We start from the raw sequence: 19,899 nt of genomic DNA, 5'->3' as shown, positions 1-19,899 counted from the left end.
GACCGACCTGGCACTACCTGTTTGGCCATCATTTTTTTGAAGTAATAATGAATTTATTCATATCTTAATTGAATGTTTTGATATCTAGGATGGAACCATCATCTGTGACTGGGTATCAGTGCTTGAACGTTGGTAGACCAAGTGAGCAGAAATTAGGGGGATATTATGTTAACATACTCGTATAATGTAAAAACTGGGGTGTCCTTGGATGAGCCTTATGTGTGGCCGAAAACTTTTGAGCATTCCGTGTATTTATTAAAGATTATATGTTAATAAAATACAATTAGTCAGAATACAAGGTAGTTCAGTTGGCTTCTCTCGTCTATATGTAAGACGGGCAAATAGATAACTTGCGTCAAAGGACAGAAATTTCCAGGGAATTTCCTACGAAGTGTTCTGGGTGAGTCTAAATCTCAAACACCAGCAGGAGACTTCTAATAATATTCTCTCTCTCTCTCTCTCTCTCTATGTATGTATATATATATATATATATATATATATATATATATATATCTCTATCTCTATTTCTTTCCAGATCTCACGAGGAAAATCAAGGAAACCAATGTCTCTGGGCCATCGTCTCCTGCTGCAACGCACAGACGAACTACGAGCGAGACAACTGCTTCGAAGCACTAGGATGCTCGGGAGCCTGGTTCCAGAACCTCTGCTCGGAGGAGTATATCCACGTCGCTAACAACAGAGTTTCTTCCATTTTCTCAGGAGGATTTGGCAGAAAATGATTGGGTTTCTTTTTTTTTTTTTAGGTTATAGTGGGCAGAAAATGTCTGCCTTTTGTTGGAAATAAATTTAACCGCCTTTCGTTGTTATCTCGAAAATAGATTCACCGTTTTGCATCTGAAACAACGAAGCAATTGAGACTTCTTTTTTTTTTTTTATTCTCCAATACTCACACGTATTTCGACTCACGCGTTATTTTGTAAATAACTAAAGGGTTATATGAGTTTTATTGTAGTCAGATGTCTAGCTTTTGAAAATGTATTAAATTTAAGGAAATCCCGTGAAAAGCGTGTTTTATTTTACATTAGATTCGACCAACATGGGTCTAATTTGAAATGCTCTTCAGAAAATGGTCGAGTCACTAGGTCTATAAAAACTAAATGGCTAAAGAAAGGTTGCTGAAAAATGAAAATTATCTTTTAAATTAGATGGAAATTAAATTTAAAACAGAAATGTAACATTTACCGAAATCAAGAGTGAAGCCTGTTAGGCTTCGTTTTGTAAAGCCATCTGAGAATCCATAGATAAAAAAAATGTATTGTGTCGAACGATTCTGCTATTGAGCTTTCTCTAGTTATATATATATATATATATATATATATATATATATATATATATATATATATATATGTGTGTGTGTGTGTGTGTGTGTGTGTGTGTGTGTGTGTGTGTGTGTGTGTGTGTGTGTGTGTGTATGTTTGTATCCTATTACTATAACCTCGTGAACAGGCTGACATTGCTTGAAGACTCTACCAGGATCCAAGAAAATAATTTTCTCATAGAAATAAACTCAGGGGATATAATAAAGGAAATGAACAGGGTAAAATAAACGAAATACAAATATAATTTAAGACTTAACAGTTACGAAAACATTTAACAGAAATTAGTAAACATATGGCTACTTTAAGTACTTTCGGAGAAAATTATACGATTGCCTATTGTACGCTGGACGTGTTACTCAGTTTTGTTTGATTTTTTTTTTGTAAACAAAGTCCCCGAGAGGTTTAACTTGACTGATTGTAAAGTAACGTAAAATACCGGTTATTGAAATGGCTGTCCCGCGCTAAACTGTCCTCTATTATGGCTGAAGATGGTGGTTTAAAGAGAGAGAGACACCTCTGTGCTCCTAAGTTCAGTGTCTTAGAATCTAGACTATGGTCTGAGCCAACGAGAGCAGGCTTTCACGTATCACAGACCACAATTCGAACTACAGTTATAAACGACGCCTGAAATGGAAAAGCTGATATGAAGAAAACAGCGTTTAAACATTATATTCTATCGAACCTATAAGGCCTATAGCAACGGTGTTTAAGGTGAGGTACTTTGATTACTGCACATCTTTTTTTAATTTTATGAAAACTGGTCAGTAACGAAGACATTTCTCGTTTTAGAATATTTTATCGGTATTTGCAAGAGACCGGGGTTGGATTTCTTAGTAAAATAATATAGGAGGAAACACTGTAAGTTCTGTTGACAGTTGCATCGCGTTGAATTAAACTGATGTAACTTTGGTGAAAACTGGGGTCATTCACTTGCTTTCAGGCATTGTGTACTATCGTGTAAAGTGGAATGTACCGTCCACATATCTACGCTAAAATATACTATGTTTTATCTCCAACTTTTTTAATTTTCTGTAAAAGAAAACTATTGTGCCGGCTTTGCCTGTCCGTCCGCACTTTATTTTGTCCGCACATTTTTCTGTCCGCACTTTTTCTGTCCGCCCTCAGATCTTAAAACTACTGAGGCTAGAGGGCTGCGAATTGGTATGTTGATCATCCACCCTCCAATCATCAAACATACCAAATTACAGCCCTCTAACCTCAGTAGTTTTAATTTTATTTAAGATTAAAGTTAGCCTTAATCGTGCATCTGGCAACGATGTAGGCCAGGCTACCACCGGGCCGTAGTTAAATTTCGTGGGCCGCGGCTCATACAGCATTATACCGAGACCACCGAAAGATTGATCTATTTTCGGTGGCCTTGCTTATACGCTGTAGCGGCTGTACAGAAAACTCGATTGCGCCGAAGAAACTTCGACACATTTTCTACTTGTTTTATTATAAACTTACCTTCAATTGTAAATTTGCCGTCAGCTGTAGTTAATTCTAATGATTTTCTCAGGTTAAATTTGCTAAGTCCAAAAGAATAATGTTAAAAGGGAGTGTAGCGTTAAAAATAGCCATTACAATGTGCTATTGAAAGTCGAAAAAACACACTTAAAATAGAATTAATGTTAAAATAGGATTAATATAGTCAATTAGTTATTGCAACTGTATATATATGTAGTCATTCAACTTCCTACATAATGTTAAGCTGGGCTTATGTTTATATTACTATATATTACGAAACATATACGTTAGGCATAGAAGAATCTAGGTCCGAATTTTAGTTACAGACATAAGTCTATATATTGATAAATATAAAGTTATTTATTCTACAAATGAGGGAAAGTGAATCACTGATTTCCTTCCATATTTTTGTAAGAGTGGAGCTCAAAGTTAATGTCTAGGGCCCATGTTAGGACAGGCTTGCGAGGTTCTGTTCTAAAACAGCACTCGGTTATCAGCAAACACTTAAGGTGCAGGCGAATTTACTGTGACACTGGTATAACTTCTAGATGTAGTATTATCTCATGCTTGCGTGAACCTCCATTTAATGTGCTTTATACTTTGTATAATTATATTCATGCAAAGGTAGAAATGTTCTATGAGGTATAGGCAGAAAAATACTCGCTTTTTTATGTCAATATCCTTTCTTCCTCTCTGTATCAGAGGCTCCGCAATTAATCAAACATTAGTGCCATGTGTATTTTGCTAAATTATTTGCGAAACAGCCCTGTTTACAAGTCATTATTTTGTCTCTCTCGTTAGTACACGTTGCTGCCTTTGCAATGTGCATGTCAGTGAGGCTACCCAACCCCAACATGGCGGGGTGAAATGGCTTGTTTCGTAATCTGCTCGCCGAGACTTCTCTTTAGGCCGTGTCAATTTTGCCTGCTTTTGGAGAAGCCCCTTTGTTTTAGACGAATGTTCGGCGCCTGTTTTTATCAGTGCCCGTCATTTCCACTAATGCAAACTTATTTTGCAGAGCACAGGTGCCAAGTTGCATAGAGCATTATTGAAACTAATGTGCTTAGGCTAACACTTCAAAGGTCAGTGCTCTGAACGCGCTGTACAAAGAATAAAAAAAGACAAATAGACTTATTCAAAGATTTTCTATATTAAAACTGCTCCAGACTCACGCAGCTTAACAAACTGAAATTTAAAGTATGTTTTAGGTCTAACACCAATGAGACACGTTACAGATGAAACGGACTGAGAGAGGTGCAGTGCTCTGGAAGCTGTTTGCCATCTAGGAAAAGCCATGGAATGACGTTTTGAAAGCTTGCCGGTCACCATTACTGACTTTGGAACGATAATTGGGTAGAACTGTCTTCTTAATGACGTTTAATAACTCGGTTATCTGCCTTAGAAGTTGAGAATATAAGTCTAGTAACCTGGTCAAGGGTTGCTAGCGTAATTGGCTTAAGCCTGACTTTCCAAAGTCAAGGGCCAGTTCCACTGATCTCCAATGATCTGTCAGTGTGCCAACACAGTATGTTGAAGATGCAAAGTTCATTTTTCTGCTCTGGGCACCACAATATTCATCATTGGGAACGGGAGCACTAGTATTTTTCGAGCTAACTATCGATGACAGAGAAAAACGTCAGAGGCACTGGACCATAATCTCAGTTTTCCATTTTTTAAGCTTATACACGCTACTTGATACTGAACTCCACTGTTTATCTTGTTTGGCATTCTATCAAAGTGATTTTCACCCAGGACTTACTGCAAGGAAGGTATGGGATGCTGGATAAATAGCAAAGTGTATAACATTATAGCGAACAAGTCAAAGCTGTCAATTCGTAACACTTGGTGGGGGAAACCGTGCATCACAGTAAGCTGACTCTCTTTCTTTCCCCTTTGCGAAGAACGTGATTACGAAATTCACTTCATTTTTCCAAAATGTGTAGGAAAGGTGAACATCAATGCAGGTCTAGGAAGATTCTATCATTGCTTGACTACAGAAAAAAAAGGACAATAAAGACAGGACGAATATAAATGATTTCAGTATCTTACGGAGAATAGTCTATATACAAGGGCATATCTGACAGAGCGAGAAATCATCGTAAGATTTATTGTAACAGACAGACACAAGTTTACAGAAGCTATGGAAATCATACTTAGCACAGCCACGGCACAAAGCATCAGCCAGGGTTTCTCTGAAAAGGAACAGTGATAAGAATGTTTGCTCGGGGGGATGACTTTCATGCATTTTCTTCAATCGTCTTCTCGAGTTTCTTGCGGTGTCTCTTGGTCTCTTGGCGCGCGTCACTAGACCTAGCACACAGACTATGGACGATATACAAGTGATTAACCTTTTCAAACACTTATTCTGTATTTAGAGAAGTTCTTGTATTTACTCATTAAAGTTATCTGAATGACTTTCGCCAAAATCTTACCAGAAATGGATGAGAAAGTCAGTGTTGTGAATTAACTTGGAAAGACTGTTTGAATAAATGGAAAATTTTCTTTTGAATCAGTGCCTACGTCTGAAACTTCTATCCAAAATAAAAAAAAACATTAATATGAAAGAGTAAAAAGGCTATTCTATCCATACAAAACTCAGAATTGCACCTCTCGACCATGCTTTGAAGATGACTACAGTGCATTCGAATCTCTCTACGGAATCTGCGGCAATTTTCAGAGCCCTAAGATGCTCAGACCATCACAAGATCCATGACATGACTTGACACGGACGCCCTTAAGCCTAAGGAAGCTGCTGGAACGAGCCTCCAAGTACTGTGTAACATATGCAGCAGCACTGGAGTGGACAGAAAAACAGCTACTGTAGGCCTACTCTCAAAGGCGCCAGGCAACTGAACAGGCAAGAACTGCGCAAGCGTACAACACGAAAAAAAAAAAAAAGTCCTGTCTGTGACAGCTGTAATCTGCAAGGTGCACTAACTGGCTATTGTAGATCATGCACTAGCTGCCCTTCTTTGTAAAAAATCAAAATAAACTAGTCTACAACTAAACTCAAGTTCTTACACAGTGTTCCACGAAAGCGAGGCTATAGTTACAAAGTGCCCTTACTTGTCGGACCTTTAGCTGGCGTGGAAGAAGAAAACAATTATGTTATTCACTGATGAATATCTGGTGTTTATAAGCCACAGTTGGGAAAAAAAAGATTAATTTCATCATTCCAAATTGCTATATTTGCCTAAATATCCAAAGGATGACTTTGTTCATTATTTAAAATAGCTATATTTGCTGGAATATCAAGAGAGTGACTTTGATCAATATTTAAGATTGTTATAATAGCCGAAATATCAAAAGAATGACTTTGCCGAGGTTTTAAAATTGCTATATCTGCTTAAATATCCAAGAATGAATTTGTTCGTATTTTAAAATTGCATAAAAATCCAAAGAACGACTTTGTTCATTATTCAAGATTGCTGTATTTGCATAAATATCCAAAGAATGGCTTGGTTAATTACTTAAAATTGCTATATTTGCATAAATACCCAAAGCATGACTTTGATCATTATCTAAAATGTCCATATTTACAAAAATATCAAAAGAATGCGTTGGTACATTATTGAAAATTGCTGTACTTCCTTAGATATCCAAAGAATGCCTTTGTTCATCTTTTAAAATTGCTAGATTTACTTTGTTATCAAAAGAATGACTTTGTTCATTATCTAAAGTTGCTACATCTGCTTAAATATCCATAGAATGACTCAGTTCATTATTCAGACTTGCTACATTTGCATAAATATCCAAAGAATGACTTTGTTCATGTTTTAAAAATGCTGCATTTGCACAGATATCTAAAGAATGATTGGTTCACTATTTAAAGTTGCTGTATTTGCAAAAATTAAAGAATTACTTTCTCAGCAACGAAAAGGTACTATTGTAGACCTAGTACCACCTTCCACGGGACAAGAACCAAACCTTCTTGGTACTTTTGCGAACACTTACTACTGTCACTCCTCTGGGATTTCTTGTCGCTGGACTTGCCCATTTTCAATTCGTGGTCCTTTCCAGAGTCTCCGAGAATCCTTCCCCTTTCTCTATTCTTCGGTCGTTCCCATCAGGAGGAGGTTTTCTTCTATTTGTCTTTGTATTCAGAGTTGACCATTAGGGGAGACTGGGGGTCGTCATGCGCGTGCGCGGGAAGTCTGGGACTCACTCACGTTCGACAGAGGAGACCACTTGGACACCAGTCTCTAGTTTCATAATAATCTGGAAAGGAAAAGAGATTCATGATAATCTGGAAAGGAAAAGAGATTCTTAATAATCTGGAAAGGAAAAGAATCATAAGAATCTGGAAAGGCAAAGAGATTCCTAATAATCTGGAAAGGAAAAGAGATTCCTAATAATCCGGAAAGGAAAAGAGATTCCTGATAATCTGGAAAGGAAAAGAGACTCATAATAATCAGGAAAGGAAAAGAGATTCCTAATAATCTGAAAAAGAAAAAGAGACTCATCAAAACCTGGAAAGGAAAAGAGATATGATAATCTGGGAAGGGAAAGAGATTCCTAATAATCTGAAAAGGAAAAGAGATTCCTAATAATCTGGGAAGGAAAATAGATTCCTAATAATCTGTAAAACAAAAGAGATTCTCAATAATCTGGAAAGGAAAAGAGATTCCTAATAATCTGGAAAGGAAAAGAGATTCCTAATATTCTGGAAAGGAAAAGAGGTTCCTAATAATCTGGAAAGGAAAAGAGATTCCTAATAATCTGGAAAGGAAAAGAGACTCATAATCTGGAAAGGAAAAGAGGTTCCTAATATTCTGGAAAGGAAATATTCTGGAAGGAGATTCCTAATAATCTGGAAAGGAAAAGAGATTCCTAATAATCTGGAAAGGAAAAGAGACTCATAATCTGGAAAGGAAAAAGAGATTCTAATATTCTGGAAAGGAAAAGAGGTTCCTTAATAATCTGGAAAGGAAAAGAGATTCCTAATAATCTGAAAGGAAAAGAGATTCCTAATATTCTGGAAAGGAAAGAAAGAGATCACTCCAAGGAAAGGGTTCCCTAATATTCTGGAAAGGAAAAGAGACTAATAATCTGGAAAGGAAAGAGGTTCCTAATATTCTGGAAAGGAAAAGAGATTCCTAATAATCTGGAAAGGAAAAGAGGTTCCTAATATTCTGGAAAGGAAAAGAGGTTCCTAATAATCTGGAAAGGAAAAGAGATTCCTAATAATCTGGAAAGGAAAAGAGACTCATAATCTGGAAAGGAAAAGAGGTTCCTAATATTCTGGAAAGGAAAAGAGATTCCTAATAATCTGGAAAGGAAAAGAGGTTCCTAATATTCTGGAAAGGAAAAGAGATTCCTAATAATCTGGAAAGGAAAAGAGATTCCTAATATTCTGGAAAGGAAAAGAAGGAAAAGAGATTCCTAATAATCTGGAAAGGAAAAGAGATTCCTAATAATCTGGAAAGGAAAAGAGACTCATAATCTGGAAAGGAAAAGAGGTTCCTAATAATCTGGAAAGGAAAAGAGATTCCTAATAATCTGGAAAGGAAAAGAGACTCATAATCTGGAAAGGAAAAGAGATTCCTAATAATCTGGAAAGGAAAAGAGATTCCTAATAATCTGGAAAGGAAAAGAGATTCCTAATAATCTGGGAAGGAAAAGAGATTCCTAATAATCTGGAAAGGAAAAGAGATTCCTAATAATCTGGAAAGGAAAAGAGATTCCTAATAATCTGGAAAGGAAAAGAGATTCATAATAATCTGGAAAGGAAAAGAGATTCTAATAATCTGAAAGGAAAAGAGATTCCTAATAATCTGGGAAGAAAAGATTCCTAATAATCTGGAAAGTAAAACAGTTTCCTAATAATCTGGAAAGGAAAAGAGACTCTTAATAATCTAGAAAGAAAAAGAGATTCCTAATAATCTGGAAAGGAAAAAAGATTCCTAATAATCTGGAAAGGAAGGGAGATTCATAATAATCTGGGAAGGAAAAGATACTCGTAATAATCTGGAAAGGAAAAGATATTCCTAATAATCTGGAAAGGAAAAGAGACTCACAATAATCTGGGAAAGGAAAAGAGAGTTCTAATAATCTGGAAGGAAAAGAGACTCAATAATCTGGAAAGGAAAAGAGACTCAATAATCTGGAAAGGAAAAGAGATTCCTAATAATCTTGAATGGAGAAGATATTCCTAATAATCTGGAAAGGAAAAGAGATTCCTAATAATATGGAAAGGAAAAGAGACTCATAATAATCTGGAAAGGAAAACAGACCCCTAATAATCTGGAAAGGCAATGAGACTCATAATAATCTGGAAAGGAAGAGAGATTCCTAATAACCTGGAAAGGAAAAGAGGTTCATAATAATATGGAAAGGAAAAGAGGTTACTAATAATCTGGATAGGAAAAGAAATTACTAATAATCTGGAAAGGAAAAGAGATTACTAATAATCTGGAAAGGAAACGAGAATTCTAATAATCTGGAAAGGAAAAGAGATTCCTAATAATCTGGAAAGGAAAAGAGATTCCTAATAATCTGGAAAGGAAAAGAGATTCCTAATAATCTGAAAAGGAAAAGAGATTCCTAATAATCTTGAATGGAAAATAGATTCTAATAATCTGGAAAGGAAAAGAGATTCCCAATAATCTGGAAAGGAAAAGAGGCTCATAATAGTCTGGAAAGGAAAAGAGATTCCTAATAATCTGGAAAGGAAAAGAGATTCCTAATAATCTGGAAAGGAAAAAAGACTTAATAATGTGGAAAGAAAAAGATTCCTAATAATCTGGAAAGGAAAATAGATTACTAATCATCTGGAAAGGAAACGAGACGCATAATAATCTGGAAAGGAAAAGAGACTCGTAATAATCTGGGAAGGAATAGAGATTCCTAATAATCTGGAAAGGAAAAGACTCATAATAATCTGGAAATGAAAAGAGGTTCATATTAATCTGGAAAGGAAAGGAGATTACTAATAATCTGGAAAGGAGAAAAGATTACTAATAATCTGGAAAGGAAAAGAGAATTCTAATAATCTGGAAAGGAAAAGAGATTCCTAATAATCTGGAGAGGAAAATAGATTCCTAATAATCTGGAAAGGAAAAGAGACTCAATAATCTGGAAAGGAAAAGAGATTCCTAATAATCTGGAAAGGATAAGAGATTCCTAATAATCTGGAAGGGAAAAGAGATTCCTAATAATCTGGAAAGGAAAAGAAACTCATAATAATATAATAATCTGGAAAGGAAAAGAGGTTCATAATAATCTGGAAAGGAAAAGAGGTTACTGATAATCTGGAAAGGAAAAGAGAATTCTAATAATCTGGAAAGGAAAAGAGACTCAATAATCTGGGAATGGAAAAGAGACTCATAATAATCTGAAAGGGAAAAGAGACTCAATAATCTGGAAAGGCAATGAGATTCACAATAATCTGGAAAGGAAAAGAAATTCCTAATAATCTGGGAAGGAAAAGGGACTTAATAATCTGGAAAGGAAAAGAGACTCAAAATCTGGAATTGAAAAGAGATTCCTAATAAACTGGAAAGGAAAAGACTCATAATAGTCTGGAAAGGAAAAGAGATTCAAAATAATCTGGAAAGGAAATGAGATTCAAAATAATCTGGAAAGAAAAAGAGACTCAATAATGTGGAAAGGAAAAGAGACTCATAATAAATTGGAAAGGAAATGAGACTCAACAATCTGGAAAGGAAAAGAGATTCAAAATAATCTGGAGAGTAAAAAAGACTCATAATAATCTGGGGAAGGAAAAGAGATTCCCAATAATCTGGCAAGGAAAAGAGACTCGTAATAATCTGGAAAGGAAAAGAGATTCATCATAATCTGAAAAGCAAAAGAGAAGTGTATTAAAAGCGTATTTAGTTTTTCATTTGAAGTAGCTTTATTATTATTATTATTATTATTATTATTATTATTATTATTATTATTATTATTATTATTATTATTCAGAAGATGATGAACCCTATTCATATGGAACAAGCCCACCACAGGGGCCATTGACTTGAAATTCAAGCTCCAAAGTATATCGTGGTGTTCATTAGGAGGAAGTAGCAGAAAACAGCATTAAATAGACGAAGAAGAGATCAGTTATTAGAAAAAGTAAATGAACAAATTAGTAAACAAATAAACTCTGAGTGAATTTTTAAAATACAAGGAGAAGAATAAGACTCAATAACGCAGAATGATGAGATATGGGGTAGATTTTAGAACTAGCCGTCACTTACTGTCTCACATTATATAAATATATATATACTATATATATATATATATATATATATATATATATATATATATATATATATATATATATATATATATATATATATATATTCTCTCTTATCATAAATTGTAACATTTATCTTATGACCAAAATAGACTTGATAGAGCCACTGACAATTTTATAAACACCGCTTTAAACCTAGAGGTTTGTACTGGGAAGTTGCGTCTATTAAAAACTAAAATTGGTATCATATGGTCTAATTATATGGTTTAGTCAACTACTGAATTTATATCTCACTTAAATATTGTCTGATAGCTATAGGAAACTGCTTATGGTACAGCTGCAGTGTTATTTATGAAAATAACCTTTAGACAAATGCACGTATTCTCTAGTATAGACCCCGTAGGGTGGTAGTGGCATCAGTTCACCTCATACAATGCACTGTAGGCATTACTTAAGGTTCTTTGCAGCGTGCCTTCGGTCCCTAGCTGCAACCCCTTTCGTTCCTTTTACTCTACCTCCTTCCGTATTCTCTTTCTTCCCCCTGATTTTCCAACATCCTCTGACAATTGATTCATAGTGCAGCTGAGAGGTTGTCCTTCTGTTACACCTTTCAAACCTTTTACTGTCAATTTCCGTTTCAGCGCTGAATGACCTCATAGGTCCGAGTGCTTGGCCTTTGGCCTAAATTCTGTATTCAATTCAGTTCAGTTCTTTAGTATAGAGACCTTTGACGAGCTGATAAAAAAAAAAATCTTGTAAACAAAATCCGCCAAGTGTGCCATGTAGTAGGGCGAATGGCCCCACAGATAATCAATATCAATTCCGCGAGTCATTTTGATATTTTGTCCATATAACAACTCCCCCTTCTCCCCCCCAACCACCCCCTTCCCCACATTTCATTTGGGGGATTATTAAAGGGGATTCCGCCCCCGTGCGCTTTGCAGGAAAGACCATCCGTCAACATTTGACCCAGTGGCTTCTTCTTCTTCTTCTTGTTCTTCGTCAGTAGACATTACTAAAGGTTCTTTGCAGCGTCCTTTCGGCCCCTAGCTGCTACTCTGTTCATTCCTTGTACTGTACCTCCATTCGTAATTATCTTTCTTTCATCTTGCTATCCACCTTCTCCTAACAATTGATTAATAGTGCAACTGCTTTGAGGTTTTCTTACTGTTTCATCTTTCAAGCCTACCCACTCTCAATTTCCTTTCCGGCACTGAGTGACCTCGTAGACCCCTGTGCTGGGCCTTTGGCCCGAACTCTCATATTCCATTCCATTCTTCTTCTTCTTCTTCTTCTTCTTCTTCTTCTTCTTCTTCTTCTTCTTCTTCTTCTTCTTCTGTCCCAAATCAAATTGAGCGCAGGGCTCCAAACGAGCGTCACTCACGGATCAATGCTCTCACTGTTCACGAGCTATCTGGAGGTCAGTCATCGAATGTTCTATTGCATTTGAACATGAAGCAAAATGGGCTCCGTTGTTTGCAGGATACTGTGCACAGTTATGATTTTTCCTGCAAAAGTTCAGTCGTTCGAGAATAGTAGATGGATGTTTACATGTACATAGACACGAACTTGCTATATGTATGTATATATATATATATATATATATATATATATATATATATATATATATATAATTATAATTATAATAATAATAATAATAATAATAATAATAATAATAATAATAACGCCTAAGCTTTTTGGGAGTTTAATTTCTTGATAATGATGGAGAGAAGAACAGGGGAAAGAAAGAGAGAGAGAGAGGGAGAGTGGATTACTAAATTCATTGTTTTATTCTAACACCTCTTTACTCCATAATACGAACCTCTTGCCAACTCATTTTCCTCCATTCTCACTACATGTTCAGACCACTTCGAATCCCCCAGAACTATCTTTATACCGCTTCTGAATTAAATTATTCTGAGGAAATAAGGTTTTAATGAATGACTTAAAAAGGTAGAGGTATTTTCTTAAGCACTGACTGGCCAAAAGTGGCCCAGTGGCAGCCTAAATTTCAAAGATCACGAAGTCAGAACTATGAAGTGTAGACTGACAATCGAGCGGAGTCAGAAGACTTAAAATAAATTAGTGATGAATGTTTTAATTTCTTTTTTAGTTTTCTGTAGAAGAAAACTGCTGTGGCGGCTTTGTCTGTCCATCCGCACTTTATTCTGTCCGCACTTATCCTGTCCGCACTTTTCCTGTCTGCACTTTTTCTGTCCACCCTCAGATCTTAAAAACTACTGAGGTTAGAGGGCAGCAGATTAGTATGTTGATCTTCCACCCTCCAATCATCAAACATACCAAATTGCAGCCCTCTAGCCTCAGTAATTTTTATTTCATTTAAGGTTAAAGTTAGCCATGATCGTGCTTCTGGCAACGATATAGGGTAGGCCACCACCAGGCCTTGGTTACAGTTTCATGGGCCGTGACTCATACAGCATTATACCGTGACTACTGAAAGATAGATCTATTATTGATAGCCATGATTATAAAGTACGCAGTAGCAGCTGTACAGAAAAGTCGATTGCGCTGAAGAAACTTCGGCGCATTTTTTACTTGTTTATCTGATTTTTACTCAGATTTTTCATTCGTTTCTCAATTTTTTCTTTCTCAGCATTTTACTGACTTCTTTTTTCTTTCCCTTGCTTAAACGTTTTGCAGCTGCACTCGAAGAGAATTATTAACACATGAGCTAACAAACTGTTTTCCTCTCCATCTTGTGTTACCTGGCCATATTTAAAGATATCATTTTGAAACCAACCGTTTCCCAAAACCAAATACTCCAGTCCTTCTAGCTTACTATTAACGTTCCCTATTCGTATTTTTTCCCCTCTGCCAGACACTTTTACATCAAAATCACCTAGCACAACCATCCTCTCTCTCTCTCTCTCTCTCTCTCTCTCTCTCTCTCTCTCTTTAAACCCAGCCAGGCACAGATCTATGCATCCAGAAACTTTCTCTTTCATTTCATTGCAATCCATCCCTGTATCAAAAACATTAAGTTTCCCAACTCCCTTACCTTATCTTACATCTGTTAAACGTAGAAATTCAATCACTATTTCCCCTACTATTTGTTTAGAAAACGCCGTAATATTCACCTTATTCTTTGTTGCACATCTGATACCACACAATTCTCATCTCCTGTATCAATCCAAACACTCTAAACCCATAGACTATCTTTTCCAGTTTCTTGTTATATTCTTTTGCATCATGAACTCTGGATATGGGCTGCAGGAAACATGTCTATTGGTGGTGCTGGTCCTCTGACTCAAACAAAGCCACAAGAATGTTGTTGTTTTATTGTGAGTGTTTGCAGTTTGCTAAAGAAGATAAGTTTCATCTGCAATTAGTGGTTATTTCCTTCTCCAGGGGATCCACAACTCTTTTATGCCACAATACTCTGTCATGGTGGCACAGCACATTCATTTCTGGTACATCTATGGGCAGAAGTTTAACATGTAAACGCTGATCCATTGATGGACCTTGTGTTCAGAAGACTTCCGCATCATAAGCCAGTCATACAGCTACAAAGAAGGCTCACCAGCAATACGTCAAACACCTTATAGACAATGCACAACACTTCTGGATCTAAGGTCCCTCTTTTCCAATACCTCTTTGCACTGCATCTATCCATCCTTATCTGGGTCTTTCTCTTCTTCCATCCGACACTTCTGAATTGCATACTCTTTCCACTAGCCTATCACTACTTGTTCTCTCCACATGACCGAACTATCTCGAAATAACACAGTCCATCTTTCACCATTCCAATTTGTCTCCACATTCCCCACCCTCTCAGTTCTTCTTATAATATATCTATCTATCTATCTATCTATCTATCTATCTATCTATCTATCTATCTATCTATCTATCTATCTACATAAAAGCATGTTCCCATGTGTCTCACTGAGGTCAGAGGCGTTTGAAACACTGATAAATACACATCACTCACCTTGAGAATCGTCAATGACTTGTTCTTTTGAAATAGGTTCATTGAAGGAGATCATAAAAAAAAATGGCCATTACTGAACAACTCTCATATATCTGTGGCTGCGTCTAGTATCTTGAGTGCCAGATCAATCAAGCAGTCAATCGATATATATATTATCAATCGATATGTAATATTCGTCAAGCTATTTTCTTATATTTGTGTTTTTTTTTTAATTGGTTGTTTAAATCGTCGGATGTTCCGTGCAAGCTTTGGGTCTACGTTAGGCTGAAGCCTCCTTAATTTCGACATAAATCCATCACTGCCAAGGAACCCAGTGCCTAGGTACCCAGGTCCAAGGAACCCAGGCCTTAGGTAGGAACCCTGTCCAAGGAACCGAGGTCTAGCTAGGAACCCGGTCCAAGGAACCCAGGCCTTATCTAGGAACCTGGTTCAAGGAACCCAGGCCTTATCTAGGAACCTGGTCCAAGGAACCGAGGTCTAGCTAGGAACCTGGTTCAAGGAACTGGCTCAACCCAGAACCTCCGCCTTATCTAGGAACCTGGTCCAAGGGAACCCAGGTCTTAGCCCGGGAAACCCAGTCTTACAAACCCGAAAACCCAGGCCTTATCTAGGGTCCAGGAACCCGGTCCAGGTAGGAACCGAGGTCTGGCTAGGAACCTGGTCCAAGGGTCCCCAGGTCTTAGGTAGGAACCCCATCCAAGGAACCAGGCCTTACCTAGGAACCTGGTTCAAGGAACCCAGGCCTTACCTAGGAACCTGGTTCAAGGAACCCAGGCCTTACCTAGGAACCCGGTCCAAGGAACCTAGGCCTTATCTAGGAACCTGGTTCAAGGAACCCAGGCCTTATCTAGGGACCCGGTCCAAGGAACCGAGGTCTAGCTAGGAACCCGAGGACAGACGCTACTTGACACAGGAGCCCAGACCTCCGGCGTGAATGCGGGAGATTCTAAACAAAGAACCTTTCTACCAAAAGCAATATCGCGTTTGCGTTCAAGTCACCAGAGAGAGAGAGAGAGAGAGAGAGAGAGAGAGAGAGAGAGAGAGAGAGAGAGAGGGCGGAAGAGGAAACGGCTCTCGAGGGGCCACACAACTTCTCTTTCCTCTTCTTCTCCTTCTTCTTCTTCCGAAGTCCTTCTTCAGCATCTTTTCTAATTGACCTGGAAACCCCCCCGAGGCTAACACTACCACTTTAGGCATCAGCAGCGCCACCTGTTACGGCACCTTCCCCTCCCCTCCCCCCTCCCACTCCTCCTCCCCAACCTCACGGCGGCGGCGGCGGCGGCTACCACCTCCACCACCACCACCACCACCCAGCGGCACTGCTCTGCGCCCTAGGACGGTCGGGTCGGTCTCATCCTACCGCTACCACCTGTTACCTTCAACCACCTGTGAACCACAGCCACCGCCGCCGCCGCCGCTTGGCGCTACCACAAGCCCCACTCATCTCTCCCTCACAGGATTTCCTCCCCTCAGGATCTTCTTCCTCACAGGATCCCCTCTGAGGATCGCCTCCTCTGGCGTTCCATCTCCTCGCGTTCGCTTCCTCGCCGATGTCCTCGTTTGCATGCGTATGTAGGATATCATCATAGGAATGTCGTCAATACCCGCTCCCCTCTCTTATTACCCTCCCTTTCGCCCTTCTGGAACAGGGACTGGCCAGGGCTCTCCTGACGATGCAAATGTGCCTCTCTCTCTCTCTCTTTCTTTCCCGAAGGATTATTACGCCACAAACGCTTGCATCCTCACTTAACTCTCTTTTTTTGACGCAGCTAAAAATGAGAAAAGACGTATTAAGGAACCACTGAAATCCTCTTCTCTCTCTGTCTCGTTTTGACGCAGCTAAAAATGAGAAAAATGGGGGTAGATTAATTTTAAGGGAACATCGTCATCTTTGATCTTACCGACTCTTAAAAAAATAAATAAATCCCTCTGGACGACGTCGACGACGATACACAGCTGTTCGAAAGAGGAGGAGGAGGAGGAGGAAGAGGAGGAGGAGGAGGAGGAGTAGGCGACTGAGACGGCGGGAGTTCTCGCAAGGACAGCAGAGGGGGAGCCGTTTTGGACACGCGGGTGACACCTGACCAGAGCCAACGCAAGACTGGCGACACCCAATAATGTGCTGAGATGTTGGGTCGAGGGAGCCAATTGTTGCCAGAGGTCACCATTGCGTTTTCCAAAAGGAGATGCGTGCGCCGAGTTATCTCCGAACGCCGGGATACACTCACACACACATATACATACACATATACACACACGCGCGCGCGCACACACACGCACGCACTCCTCGTATTCCTGGCTTCTCTGGAAGGATGGTTGGGAGAGCTGATGCAAATCCTTCTCCTGTATGTAGGCTCAGTCGCCTCTCGTCTTTCTCGCCGTCGGGAGGCTAGGAGGAAGTGCTTCTTCTTCTTCTTCTTCTTTTTTTTTTAAGGATTTTGCAATGTTTACTTATTACTATTGACTCTCTCTCTCTCTCTCTCTCTCTCATAATATTTCTAGCCTTTTAATGATAATTCATTATAAAATCTGGATCATTATATTCACTATAAAATCTGAATAGTATTTCTGGTTTTAATGATAATTCATTGTAAAATACAGATCATTATATTCACTATAAAGCTTGATAATAATTCTGGCCTTTTCATGATAATTCATCCTAAAATCTGGATCATTATGTTCACTATAAAATCTGAATAATATCTCTGGCCTTTTATTGACAATTCATTATAAAATATGGATCATTATATTCACTATAAAATCTGAATAATATTTCTGGCCTTTTAATGATAAATCATTATAAAATCAGGATCATTGTATTCACTATAAAATCTGAAGTATTTCTGGCCTTCTAATGAGAATTCATTATAAAATCAAGATCATTATATTCACTATATAATCTGAATAATATTTCTTGCCTTTTAATGATAATTCATTGTGAAATCTAGATCATTATATTCACTATATAATCTGAATAATATTTCTTGCCTTTTAATGATAATTCATTTAAAATCTAGATTATTATATTCACTATAAAATCTTAACAATATTTCTGGCCTTTTAATGATAATTAATTGTAAAATTAGGATCATTATATTCATTATAAAACCTGAACAATATTTGTATCATTTTAACATTAATTCATTATAAAATCAGGATCATTATATTCATGATAATACCTGAAAATATATGTCTGGCCTTTTAACGATAATTCCTTTTAAAATCGGGATCATTATATTCATGATAAAACCTGAAAAATATTTCTGGCCTTTTAATGATGATTCATCATAAAATCAGGATCATTATCATCATGATAAAACCTGAATAATATTTCCGTCCTTTTAATGATAATTCAATGTAAAATCAGGATCATTATATTCATGATAAAATCTGAAAGATATTTCTGGCCTTTTAATGATAATCTATTGTAAAATCAGGATCATGATATTCATTATAAAACTTGAAAAATATTTCTGGCCTTTTAATAATAACTCATTGTAAAATCATGCTCGCATTCATCTTAAAATCTGAAAAATATTTCTGGCCTTTTAATGATAAATCATTATAAAATCAGAATCATTATATTCATGATAAGCCTAAAAATATATCTGGCCTTTTAATGATAATTCATTATAAAATCAGGATAATTTTATTCATTATATTCATGATATAACCTGAAATATATGTCTGGCCATTGAATGATAATCCATTGAAAAATCGGGATCATTATATTCATTACATTCATTGTAAAACTTTCCATCTCTTTACCTTCTAAAGCATCTTGAATATTAAAATACGTTCTGTTGTCAGCTAAAAGAAATATGATTATATTAAAACATATTAAAACTTATCATTGACAAATCACTAATTGTCATATATATCTTTTTCTCTGCTTATTCAAAACCCCAGGATTTAGTAATTTTTGTGTTACTTGTAAGTAAGTATAGCTTAGTTTTACCAGACCACTGAGCTGATTAACAGCTCTCCTAGGGCTGGCCCGAAGGATTACACTTATTTTACGTGGCGTTTGTGATATTAGCACAGGGTATGGGGTTGCAAACCCCATGAGCCTAGGTATTGGGTGACTCATGTTATGTATAAGTGTATATATATATATATATAAATATATATATATATATATATATATATATATATATATATATATATATATATATATATATATATATACATATATATATATATATATATATATATACATACATATATATATATATATATATATATATATATAATATATATATATATAAATATATATATATATATATATATATATATATATCTACATACATAATACAATTAAATCAACCGAGAGGCCTAAGAGCAATATTGACTTTCCTTTAAATAAATAAAAAAGAGAATCACTACAGTTTTCCCTATACAGAAAGACGCGCTTCAAAAGAACGCTAAGTGAATGATATATATACATGTCTTTGTACCAATCGGCCTTCGAGCCAAAACTGTCAAAGTATAACAAAAGATTTTTGTTCGCATATGGAAACAAAGATTGCAGTCGCAGGCAGCAAACCAAAGCACTTGACGACTGTGCAACAATATGTGTGATTGCAGGGGCCTCCTGTCAACAAGCTAAACGAGTAAATAATGCGCCGAAGTTTCTTCGGCGCGATCGAGTTTTCTGTACAGCGTAAAGCAAGGCCACCGAAAATAGATCAATCTTTCGGTGGTCTCGGTATAATGCTGTATGAGCCGCGGCCCATGAAACTTTAACCCCGTGGTGGCCTGGCCTATATTGTTGTCAGAAGCATGATTATGGCTAAATTTAACCTTAAATAAAATAAAACTACTGAGGTTAGGGGCTGCAATTTGGTATGTTTGATGATTGGAGAGTGGATGACCAACATACAATTTGCCCTCTAGCCTCAGTAGTTTTTAATCTGAGGTGAACAGAAAAGTGCGGACGGACAGAC

At 37.1% G+C, this 19,899-nt stretch overlaps 1 protein-coding gene across 1 annotated transcript in view; it reads right to left on the bottom strand.

The window, feature by feature from the left end:
• The window catches only part of LOC136846168 (uncharacterized), a 48,112-nt gene extending 41,157 nt beyond the window's left edge, over positions 1–6,955 (bottom strand). The window contains exons 1-2 of the mRNA XM_067116969.1: positions 6,762–6,955; positions 5,874–5,888 (exon numbers count right to left, since the gene is read on the bottom strand). Of these exons, the coding sequence (XP_066973070.1) occupies positions 5,874–5,888; positions 6,762–6,804 (58 nt within the window). The 5' untranslated portion in view covers positions 6,805–6,955. The remainder of the gene's footprint in view (positions 1–5,873; positions 5,889–6,761) is intronic.
• Positions 6,956–19,899: the final 12,944 nt, after the last annotated feature.

This window comes from Macrobrachium rosenbergii, chromosome 2, assembly GCF_040412425.1.
Source record: "Macrobrachium rosenbergii isolate ZJJX-2024 chromosome 2, ASM4041242v1, whole genome shotgun sequence".
In the NCBI taxonomy this organism is placed as follows: domain Eukaryota; kingdom Metazoa; phylum Arthropoda; class Malacostraca; order Decapoda; family Palaemonidae; genus Macrobrachium; species Macrobrachium rosenbergii.
This window is presented reverse-complemented; position numbering and strand designations above follow the sequence as displayed.